This window comes from Perognathus longimembris, chromosome 6, assembly GCF_023159225.1.
Source record: "Perognathus longimembris pacificus isolate PPM17 chromosome 6, ASM2315922v1, whole genome shotgun sequence".
NCBI lineage: Eukaryota > Metazoa > Chordata > Mammalia > Rodentia > Heteromyidae > Perognathus > Perognathus longimembris.
The window spans coordinates 53,641,516-53,652,546 of NC_063166.1; the positions used below are offsets into that span (position 1 = coordinate 53,641,516).

The 11,031-nt window shown below is 50.6% G+C and overlaps 1 protein-coding gene across 6 annotated transcripts in view; it reads left to right on the top strand.

Annotated features, from left to right (window-relative positions):
* The window catches only part of Rrbp1 (ribosome binding protein 1), a 68,742-nt gene extending 61,133 nt beyond the window's left edge, over positions 1-7,609 (top strand). For 3 of the 6 annotated variants that reach the window (XM_048348753.1, XM_048348757.1, XM_048348758.1), the window contains 10 exons: positions 17-106; positions 694-786; positions 1,114-1,185; positions 2,153-2,248; positions 2,869-2,952; positions 4,686-4,793; positions 5,460-5,543; positions 5,966-6,064; positions 6,438-6,581; positions 7,089-7,609. In XM_048348753.1, coding sequence (XP_048204710.1) covers positions 17-106; positions 694-786; positions 1,114-1,185; positions 2,153-2,248; positions 2,869-2,952; positions 4,686-4,793; positions 5,460-5,543; positions 5,966-6,064; positions 6,438-6,581; positions 7,089-7,124 — 906 coding nt within the window. In that variant the 3' untranslated portion in view covers positions 7,125-7,609. The remainder of the gene's footprint in view (positions 1-16; positions 107-693; positions 787-1,113; positions 1,186-2,152; positions 2,249-2,868; positions 2,953-4,685; positions 4,794-5,459; positions 5,544-5,965; positions 6,065-6,437; positions 6,582-7,088) is intronic. The other 3 variants (XM_048348754.1, XM_048348755.1, XM_048348756.1) reach the window with 3 other exon arrangements.
* The last annotated feature ends 3,422 nt before the right edge of the window (positions 7,610-11,031 follow it).

Sequence of the window (11,031 nt, forward strand, 5' to 3'; positions counted from 1 at the left end):
CCTTCTCTGCCCTCAGGACCTGGCCTCCAAGCTGAGGGAAGCGGAGGAGACCCAGAGCACCCTGCAAGCTGAGTGTGACCAGTACCGCACCATCTTGGCAGAGACGGTCAGCATTCTGGGACAGGGATTTGTGAGCTCTGTGGCTGGGCTTCTCCAGGGGCTGTCTCAGAGGAGAGCTCTAGGGCCTATACAGCAGCAGATAGTGAGGAGTCTCAGCAAAGCTTACTAACTCTGGGTAGTTGGGGCAAATGGCGTCCCTGTCTAGGCCCCCATTTCTTTGGCTAGATGGTAAAGGGATGGATAAAGCTCTTCAATCTTTATTATTTCTGAGCTAAAGAGAAGGCTAAGTTGAAGGTTTGGACTGGTAGCTAACACTGAAGAGAGTCTAGTTATATATAACAAGGAATGATGGGACAAGCAGCCATGAGTCAGACCAAGGTAAGCTTTGGGCTTCCCTTGAGGTCAGCTTTTGTGGAAAAGTCCTATAGTGAAGGAAGTCCTAATGGCTTCATGTGGGTCACACTCCTTTCCCAGCATGGCTCTGCATTTAGCACTTGCACACTGGCCAGCTTCTCAGTCAGAGCAGGGAGATGCCAGCAGGTCACCACAGGACCTACAGGGCGGGAAGATGGCAATGTATGAGCATGGAGCTTCTGAGGAGAGGGACCATCTGTATGCTCCTCCACCCCCTAGGAGGGCATGCTCAAAGACCTGCAGAAGAGTGTGGAGGAGGAGGAGCAGGTGTGGAAAGCCAAAGTGGGTGCTGCAGAGGAGGAGCTCCAGAAGGTATGATGCTCATACTGCCCCAGGGCTGGCAGCAGGAGTGTTGCTGTGGGACACAGAGAAGCCAAGTGGTTGGTGGACAGATCATCTGTCACCTAAAGGTCTTGGGTACCATGGTTGGCTTTTGGGGGTGGGATGTCCTATAAGTCACATTTATACACTGATAGCTCATTGGTCACTAGGAAACTTCTCCAGTCTGTTGGAAGAGGCTGCCAAGGTGCCTGGCTCTGTCCAGAGGGGTTAGGTATCCACAGCTCCTTGAGCTGGGAGTGTTCTCAAGATGATCCCCCAGATTCTCATGTCTGACAAGGCCTTTCCCTTGGTTGGCAGTCACGGGGCACAGTGAAACATCTCGAAGACATTGTAGAGAAGCTAAAAGGAGAACTGGAAAGCTCAGATCAGGTATGTGGGGGCTATGTGAGAGCTGCTTTCTCTTGTCTGTGAGCCTCTTTGAAAATAACATTATGCCGAGTGCCAGTGGCTCACACCTGTAATCCTAACTATTCAGGAGGCTGAGATCTGAGGATTGCGGTTTGAAGCCAACCTGGGCAGAGAAGTCTTCTTGAGACTCTTATCTCCAGCTAACCACTCAAAAGCTGGAAGTGGGACTGTGGCTCCAGTGGTAGAGCACTAGCCTTGAGCACAAAGAGGCTCAAGGACAGCACCCAGGTCCTGAGTTCAAGCCCTACAACTGACCAAAAAAAAAAGGAAATACATTACTAAGACCACTTGAGTCATTTTTTCCTCTTGTAGACCATGTCTGAAGAAAAGCTGTTTTCTCCAGAGCAAGGATCTTGTCCTGTTTTCCCTGAATGTAGCATTGCCACCTCAGTGGCCTGAAACATTGTGAGCCTATGCAGAGCTGCCTAGCCCTGGCCAGTGGTCTTCAGAAGCAGGCTGTTTTGAGGGAAACTGCTGCTCTTCCAGACACTGCAGTGTAGTGTGCCCTGGCCTTGCAGAGGGTATCTCTGGTGCCTATTCTTTTTCTTCCCACCTTGTCGATCTTTTTTTTAATTTATTGTCAAAGTGAAGTTCAGAGGGGTTACTTTCATCTCTGGTACCTATTCTCACAAGTACACTTAGGAGCTGCTCTCTCTATAACTCCTCAGGTTTGAGGACATAGCAGGACCCAGCAGTCCCAAAGTTTAGGTGCCATCTTCAGTAAGGGGATCTCTTGTCAGGGATTTGTTGTTGTTGTTCTTGGGTTATTCAGAAGCTGAGTGCCCCAGAGGCATTTATTACTTATCCTGGGCCAGCCAGTCTTGAGGCTTGTCACTGTACTCCCTATTGTTAGTGCCTCTCTACTAATGTGTGTATGTGTGTGTGCGCGTGTGCATTTGTATGGACACATGCATGCTTTTTCATCCAGGTGCGGGAGCATACCTCACTACTGGAGGCAGAGCTGGAGAAACACATGGCAGCTGCCAGCGCCGAGTGCCAGAACTATGCCAAGGAAGTGGCAGGGGTAAGTCCACCTGCTCCAGGGACTCTTGTCCTTGCACCATAAGGCCCCTGCCCAGTGGAACTGGATCTTCCCCAGGGTAGTGGCTCTTTAAAGGACACTGACTTGCCAGTGTGAGCCATAAAGTCTGTTTTCAGGCTTTTTACTTAGAGTCCTGCAGACACCTCATTGGACCGACCTATCTCAGCAGGGTTCCAAAGGGCAGCTCCACAAGAGTAGGACAGGAGCAACTCTTTACATTCTTGGTCGCCCCTCAGCAGGGGACGCAGCCTGGCTTGCTGATCCTATTTCTGGGAGGAAATGGATTTAAATCTGTCCCTGTCTTCTAACCATTCAAGAGCAGAAAGCATAAATGCAGTGCTTCCTATCCTGCCTTAATCTCAAACTTGTGGCCTTTTGCTAATGAGAGCTAATGCACAGGTATTTCGGAAGGACTGACATGGGTATACGTAGTCTTCACAGGGAAAACGGTGGCTAGAGGAAGCTCTGCCTGCTTGTGTAATCATCACTATATGAGGTGAAAACATGTTCAAGCTTATGTTTAGCTGCAGACTCGCTGGAACTGATTTTCTTTTCTTCTCTCCTTTTTCACCAACCACCTACCTGGCTGTTTTCCACCCAAGTTGAGGCAACTTTTATTAGAATCTCAATCTCAGTTGGATGCAGCCAAAAGTGAAGCCCAGAAACAAAGCAGTGAGCTCGCTCTGGTAGGTGACTTGGTGTCCCAGCGTTGGAGTGTAATGTGGGGTTGTGTGAGAGATGAAGTTGCTGGTTGTTCCAACATCCACTCAAAGATTCTAGTTACACACATTAGGCTATGTATGACCGACTAATGGGATTTTTTGCACGTTTGCCCAAAATTCTGAGCTGGTCTGTGGCTGTAGTTCCAGAGTGCTCCATCTTTATTTCCTGTCTTCTGGCAGCCTGGTCTCTTGCACAGAGCAGTGGGAAGAGCTGTGGGAGTAGTCATACCTTACAAACCCATCTCATCTCCTATGAATATTGGGAATGTGGTGACCCCTAGCACCAAAAAGCCTAAAGATCCTTCTTGGCCTGGCCACTCATTGCCCTGTGGCTCTTGGAAAGTCCTTGCTTTCTGTGGGTTTTCCTTAGCTCAGTAATGGCTCAGACCCTTAAGTTCTACCCCAGGCTTGTGGGCCTGTGCCACACTAGCCTACGGTCAGGCACTGGGTGCAGAGATGAAGCCCTGCTCACTGATGAAGATCCTGCTGTGCAGATGGCTTGAGGCCTGCTTGGCCTGCCTGGTTTTCCACCTGGTGTCTGATCCCAGGCCCTAACTGCTTGGCCTGTTCAGCCACTCATTTATAGAGACTTACACCTGTTGGAGCAGGACTGCATGCAGCAGTCTACCCAGCCACTGCAGTGTTCTCTTGGATTTGGATAGGCTTTTTAAAATGCTGAGGTTGCTAGGTTCTGGTGGCTCATGCCTGCAGCCCTAGCTACTCAGAAGGCTGAGATCGGAGGACTGCAGTTTGAAGCCAGCTGAAAAGCTGGAAGTGGAGCTGTGTCGCTTAAGTGGTAGAGAGCTTTGAGCACAAAAGCTCAGGTACAGCACCCAGGCCCTGAGTTCAGGCCCCGGGATTGGCAAAAAGAAAACAACAAAAAATTAACTGTGAGGTAATTGTCAACATTTAGAAATTAGAAGACTTTGAGTTATTATGTACTGGCTTTTAGGAAACCTGTCTGGTGTAATGGGCTAGCATGTTTTTCAGTCTGGAATTCAGGCTACTTCTGTCAGCCAATGGGTGCCAGGCCTGGATGAAGGCCAGGAAGAGGGTGCAGCTTAGGGGGGGTGCATACAGAACAGAGGTTCTTGTGCTGTTGGACTTTTGGGAGCTATTAGGGTGGCCCTGAGCACCCTGCCTGTTGAATGGAACCGGAAGCCATGTCTCATGGAGTGTTTGTTTCTTATAACCTTTCTAAAGCTCCCATGGTGGCCTTGCTGCCGGTCAAATGGGCATCTCATGATCTGAGGACCTCTGGGCCACTTTATGTGTCACTTGCCCTAGCAGTAGAACTGAGGGGGGATAGGAGGATATTAGCCAAAAATACTGTCTTTTTTTTTTTTTCTAGACCCCAGAGTGCTCTGAGACCACATTTTTTAAGGAGAACTCGGGGTGCAGGCAGCAGCATCTCAGCCCCTATGTGGGACCCCTTTGCTTTTAAGAATCCTCTTGCACTTCACCTTGAAGTGAAGCACATAGGTGTGGCCAGCCAGAGGCTTGATGTCAAGGCCTGAGTTGTGTCAGATTGTGGCTCTTGTCCTGCCCCTCTCTGCAGGGATGAGGACTCAGGCATAGGTCACCTGTAGGGGCCTTGGTAATTGAGAGCAGCTGTAGTCCTGAGTGGGCGGGGATGTGTGTATGGGGCCTCCTGCATCTGCCGTGTATTTGCACAAACCTGCCCCTCCCTGTTTCAGGTCAGGCAGCAGTTGAGTGAGATGAAGAGCCACGTAGAGGATGGTGGCATGGCTGGGTCCCCGGCTATCCCCTCAGAAGTTCCCCCAGCTGAGCAGGACTCCATGAAGGTTAGGGTGGTGAGCTGGTACTTAGGCTGTTACTAACTGCCCTAGGTGGAGCTGTGTGGCTCTTCTGGCCCTACTGCTACCCTCTCCACCTACTTGGCCACCTACTTGGCCTACCCAGGGCTGAGAAAGATGCAGAGAGAAGGGCAGGTGATCAAGCAGAGGCAGTGGGGGAGGGGGAGGGACGGGCTCTAACAGAATGAAGGTGTCTGCGATTTGAAGTCTGCCTGCTGAGCTGAGGGAGCAGCCTTGGGTTGCATCTGCAGCCACAGAAGGGGACTCTCCTTCTTTTAAAGTCCTTGCTGGGACATCTATTAGCAGGACAACTGTTGTACAGAGTTTAGAGCAAGGAATAGCTGCCAAGAGTTATTGCCAGAAGGCAGGGGGACCTGGGGCTGCCTTGTGCTCTGAAGCATCTTTCTTGTCTTGGAGTCTTGTTACAAGCCTCTAAGGTCACTAAGGTCCCCTTGGCATCTTTCCAACCTACCAGCTTCTATACTAGGGCTGAAGCACTGTCTCCCCAAAGGAAGAGAATTGGGAACAACCTATTGGGGTGATGGGGGAAGAGGGAACCCTAGAAAGTAGCTAGAAGGTGGGGCCTTTTGTTTCAGTCCTTAAGGACCAAAGAGAATACTCGATTCCCAAGATGTTTATGGTGTCTCCACACAGCTGAACACACAGCTGGAACAGACAGAAGCCATCTTGGAGAACGAGCAGACGCGGAGGCAGCAGCTCACAGCCGAGTTTGAGGAGGTCAGGCTCTACCCAGTGGCCCTCAGCCCATCACCTTTCAGGCTCAATCTCCACAGAGTTTGTGGGTCATATCTGCTCCCACCCCACCCCCCACCCCCCGGCACGTGCACTAATCCTCTTGTTAACTACAGGAGAGGCTAGAAGTTAACCTGTGGTCTGTGACATGCTGCCATTCTGGAACTAGGGGTGGCAGTAGGGTCCTGGGCAGGTGGGCATATAGGGTGGAGACATCTAACGAAGGCACCTCCTGGGTAGTCAGCATGCTGTGGTCAGGCTCCTGGCTCGTCTGTGTAGGGTCTGGCATGGGTTGTTCCCCTCATCAGACTTGGGATGATGCCCCAGTGCCTAGGCAGGCCTCAGCTGGGCTCAACAGCGGGTCCATTTGTAGGGTGTCTCACCCAGTCCCTCCACTGTTTGACCAGGCTCAGGCCACTGCGTGTCGGTTACAAGAAGAACTGGAGAAGCTCCGAGCCGCTGGCCCCCTGGAGTCTTCAGGAACAGAAGAGGTCACACAGCTGAAGGTAGAGGATGAACCTGGGGCATCTACTCAAGATTGTTGTCACTCTTAGCCTTGGATGGGGGGCAGTTAATAGAAAGCCATTCCTAGCCCAGGCACTGACTTTCCTCATTGGCAGCCAGTGGGAGTGAGTTGTTACATGGCAGAGCAAACTGTTTTGGTTGGGCCAAGCCAGGAAGTTGTCTTGGCAGCACGGGTAGGCAAAATAGGGCACAGGTAGTCAGCCCAGGAAATTCTTTTGTTCCTTCCAGCTGACAATGTGTCTGAGAGAGCAGAAGACCTCTTCCTTGTGTGCCTGGAGGGAAGATACTGGGTGTGGGGGCCCCATTTACACAGCTAACGGGGGTCTACTTACTGATCCTCTTCAATCCTCCCAGGAGAGACTAGAAAAAGAGAAGAAGTTAACCAGTGACCTGGGGCGAGCTGCCACCAAACTGCAGGAGCTTCTGAAGACGACCCAGGAGCAACTGGCAACAGAGAAGGACACAGTGAAAAAGCTGCAGGAACAGTTAGACAAGACAGTGAGTCTGCATGTTTGCTGCCTGCGGTTTGGCCCATGGTGGAGTGTGCCCTGTGCTCTGCAGGGTGGGCACGAGTCAGCTGCTAGTAGAGACCAGATATGGTGTTTAGGAGCTTTGGGAAGTAGGCCAAGAGAGGGAAACAACTGGAGTGGAGATGGAGATGGAGACTAATGTGAGAACATGGGCATTAGCATGCAGGCTCCCGTACCCTCAGCAACATAGTTCCTCAGCAAGAGGTCTTCATGGCCAGCCTATTCCTCATTCTGCAGGGGCCTTTCCTCAAGCCCAGCCCCCTGCCTGTAGGACCAGACATGCCCACCCACACGCCTGAACTCTTGGGGACAGAGGATGGAATGGGTGGGAACCAAGCCCAGAGAGAGCTGTGGATCATTACTAGAGGTTGCTTTCTCAAGCGCCTGGAGGGGAGCACAGGGCCTGGTGTAGGGTGAGTGGCTGTGCCTTGGCTCCTGCCAGTCCTTCCCCTCAAGTGTCTTGTTTTGTTTGCAGGAGGAAGGCAGCTCAAAGGAAGGCACCTCTGTCTGAGTCTCTGTGGAAACTTCAACTTACCAAAATGCCTTATACATTCCTTACAAATAGAACAACCAACACAGCGTCATCCAGGCCCAACTTCCAGTAGTCCTGAGAAGCCATGAGAGACAAGAGTCTCTTAGAACAGAAAAAATTCTTCCAGATCCCCAGTCTGTAAAAAACTTATCACACTATTCCTAGAAGCAGCCCTGGACCACCTTGAGCGGACGCCAAAGCCTCATCGACTCTGCCAGGCCAGGGTGCGCTGGGAGGCCGGGACACCAGGGGGATCTATGTCAATCAGTGCAATTGCCATGTATTTCACAGTGGGTTGGGGGGTCAGGAAGTGGCCAGGCCGGGTGGTGAGTTCTCAGAGGCCGCAGAGCAGACTGGAGGGCCAGAGCCCAGCTCAGCAAGGCAGCAGTCCCTCACTCCTAGAGTTGCCAAGAACTGATGTGACCTGGATGTTAATGCCATTAAAACCAACTTGTTGCCCGGCACTCTGGTCTTGTGTATTCTGCTAGCACTCCCCAGTCTGTTGGATCCAGGATGAGAACAGAACACAACACAAGGACCCGTCCCAGGTGGCAGAGCCAAGTGTATGTCTTGGTTTCTCAGAAGTCAGGACCTACCACTGTGTAGAGTGGTTTGAGTAAAACCCACTGCTTTCTTACTCCCCTCCCTGACCCCCCAACCATGTGACTTCATCACCTTCCCGTTCCAGTGCCTGCCAGGTGAGTAAGGTAGGGCCTGTGTCATCCAGTGATGTGCCCTTGAGGACTGAAGGTGTGTGTGAGCTGTTATGTGAACTGAGTTCTAAATGATGGACTGAAGGCTTGGCCAGGGGCATGTGTAGTGGGGCTATAGCAGCTGGCAGCTTGACCTTTTGCAGCAGTTTCAGTGGCAGAAGCCTAAACTTGTTTCCTGTGATCCTCAGATCCACAAATACCCCATGGCCGGTAACAATGTGGCCCGGGGGATGCTGGGAAGGGACGGTGAGTGTAGGCTGCTTGCAGAGTCAACCAGTCTTGTCAAGGGCATGCCTCAACTGAGCACCACCAGTACTGTTCATCCCTGCCAAGCCTCCTGATTGGCTGGATTAGGCTGGCGCACACCTGAACTCTTGGATGACAGTTCCTACCAGACAGCAGTATGAGATGAGGGCAATATACAGCATAGTGGACAACTGCTCTGGGCCTGCTTCCCACGCCTTCTTGGTTGGGGCTATGACTCATTCTTGGGTGGCTGACATGGGATCATTGTGCTTGTGTGCTCTTGCCTTCATTTTCCAGCAGCCCCCTATACACACACACAGCATCTGTCAGAGCAGGGGGCACTGTACAGTGAGACTACAGAACCAGACCCTAGGCCCTGCACTCCCCTGAGTTAGTGCTGGAGAAAGACACATTTAAGCCAGGGTTCACAAGAAAAGTAGCTGCTGGAGGACTGGTACAAATGGGGGGATGGGGTAGGGGATCGGGGGCTGAAAAAGGCCAAAAGGGCCAACTGGGTAAGGTAGGAGCAGCCACCTGGGGATTTTGAGTGTGAATGTAATAATCATACCTGTTTTAGAACTCTGTGAGGCTGTGGAGAGGGCACCCAGGTCTTGAGACACCAATACTAGTTTCTGGCTGGAGATGAAGTGGTTAAGATCACCTGATGGCAGCCTGTGCCCAGCACTTGGTTCTTGGGAGCATCTGGTTCTCCATATGTGAAAATGAACGCACCTCACCTTGTAGGCCACGGGGCCAGAGTCCAGGGCCAGATTCCATCCTATCACTGTTCCGTGCATGGGCAGCCTGGGTGAGTCCGCACTGGGGAAAGGGCTTATTTTCTGGAGATGGAGATGTAAATTCACGCAGCCACAGCTGAGCCGTAAGAAAATGTGGCACCTCAGTAGAATGTGTTTGCCTTGCACACATGGAACTAGAGGACAGGATGAAAGAGGCCACAGAAGCAGAACTCCCATACAGGTGGCCATTGGAGGTGTGGCTCAAGCCGTAGAGCTCCAGCTGTGACCAAAAAGGCTGAGTCATCACTATGAGCCTGTCCCCACCAGACTGCAAACTGAAAGCTCCCATTTGGGTAGATACCCCCCAAAGGCACAGGAATAGGGGATTCTCATTTCATTTTGAGGAAAGGGGAAAAACGTCATGTGATACTAGGGTTACCAAGCAGCTGGCTTTTGGTTCAGACATGGGTATCTTCTGCTTACAGCCCTACTTGTTCCTCAGAACACCAGTGGGAGCTTTGTCTGCCTGTGGGGGAGGAGACAAGATGAAGACACACCACGGGGTCCTGGAGGCCTACCTTAGGAAAATACTTCAGAGGAAACCTGCCCTCTGCACTGTAAGCCCAGCAGCAGCATTTCCCAGGCCAGCTGAGGGAACCAGAGTTGCCAGACACTGCCAGGTCTGCCTCAGTCAGGCCACCTCGCCAGTCTGGCTCTCCCAGAGCAAGAGCCCTGGCCGGCCAGCCACTCAGCTTGAGTAAGCTCGGCCTCCATGAACCACCTCCCACATCCATACTTACTTTATACATACAGACTGCATAATGTGTCCCTTCTACCTACATCCTGGCTGGAACCCAGTTCTAGAATCTGCATTATTTCAGAAATGAACTAGTCTCCAATGGTTCACAGAACAACAAACCTGTTAGCAATGAAAGTGTCTAGCCCAAGGCAGTCATTCTGTAGCAAGGATACCTACCACTCGCTAGCCCATAACTGTTATCCAAGTCACCACTGTATTCTGGGATTTGTATTCTGCCAAGTAGTACACTTTGGTCAAGCTCTTAGGGTTTCTCAGAGTCCAAGATTAACCACTAGAGGAACCATAAGCAAATTTCCATATGTACATTTGTTATGTGTTTACCTCTGAAGATGTAAATGTGTTTCCTAGCACAGTAACTTGTGGTTTGCTCCTGACCAATGTAAACTCTTAATCATACCAGACCCACCTGAAGAGGAGTGCTGTCAGCAGAACTCCTGGCCCTGACTTCCCCAAAGCCTGAAACCAAACAGGCTCCAGAGACGTAAGTAACCATTAGTGCCTTCCCCATTTCTAAGAGTGTAAAGCTGGGTGTTTACAGACATGGATAACCGTTTCCCACAGCACTCTTCCCCTCACATGCGCGTGCGCGCACACACACACACACATACACACACACCCTGTGCCTGTACTTCTGAAGCAGTGGTGGTGAAACTGCAGCACAGAAAGCTGTTCTTAAACACCCTCGACCAATACCTGGCTCTACCTACAGGGCTTATTCTTGACAAGGCAGCGCTGGGTGGTGGCACGTTCTTGGTGTACTTACTATTACTATGGTCACTAAAAGCAGTGTTTTGCAGAGAAAAGTAATCCATAGAAATACATTAACTGAAACACAGTAGCTTCAAGAGAAATCTCAAGCAGTGTAATTACTTAAGCAGAGTTCACCAAAATGAAATGCCATGAAGTGGGTTCTTAAAAGGAGTGGAGTGGGGGACAGGGGTAGATGAATAAAGAAAGACTAGGAGAATGCAACCAAGAATCCAATGTATATGCTACAAAATTAAGCACAAGGCAAGGTGGTATAGAGGAGGGATGGATGAGAATGTTAATCAATATATATTGTGTTCATAAACTGTTAAATGGCAACTGTTAAATGTACAACTACTTAAATAATAAAGAAAAAAATAATCCAGGATGCCAGGCACCATTTCTGGGCAACTCTGAAAGACAGGAAAGCACTGTTTTGCCTCCCCAAGGCTGGCATTTGGATACACATTTGGAATAAGGGGACCTAGCATTTTCCTGCATTTTCATTCATGCAGAGAAGAGTGTTACCTTAATTAACTGTCAAAAATACCCAAACTTGATTTACCCCATATGGAAAGCCAAATCCTTCACTCCCAATTCACACATGAATAATTACACAACAA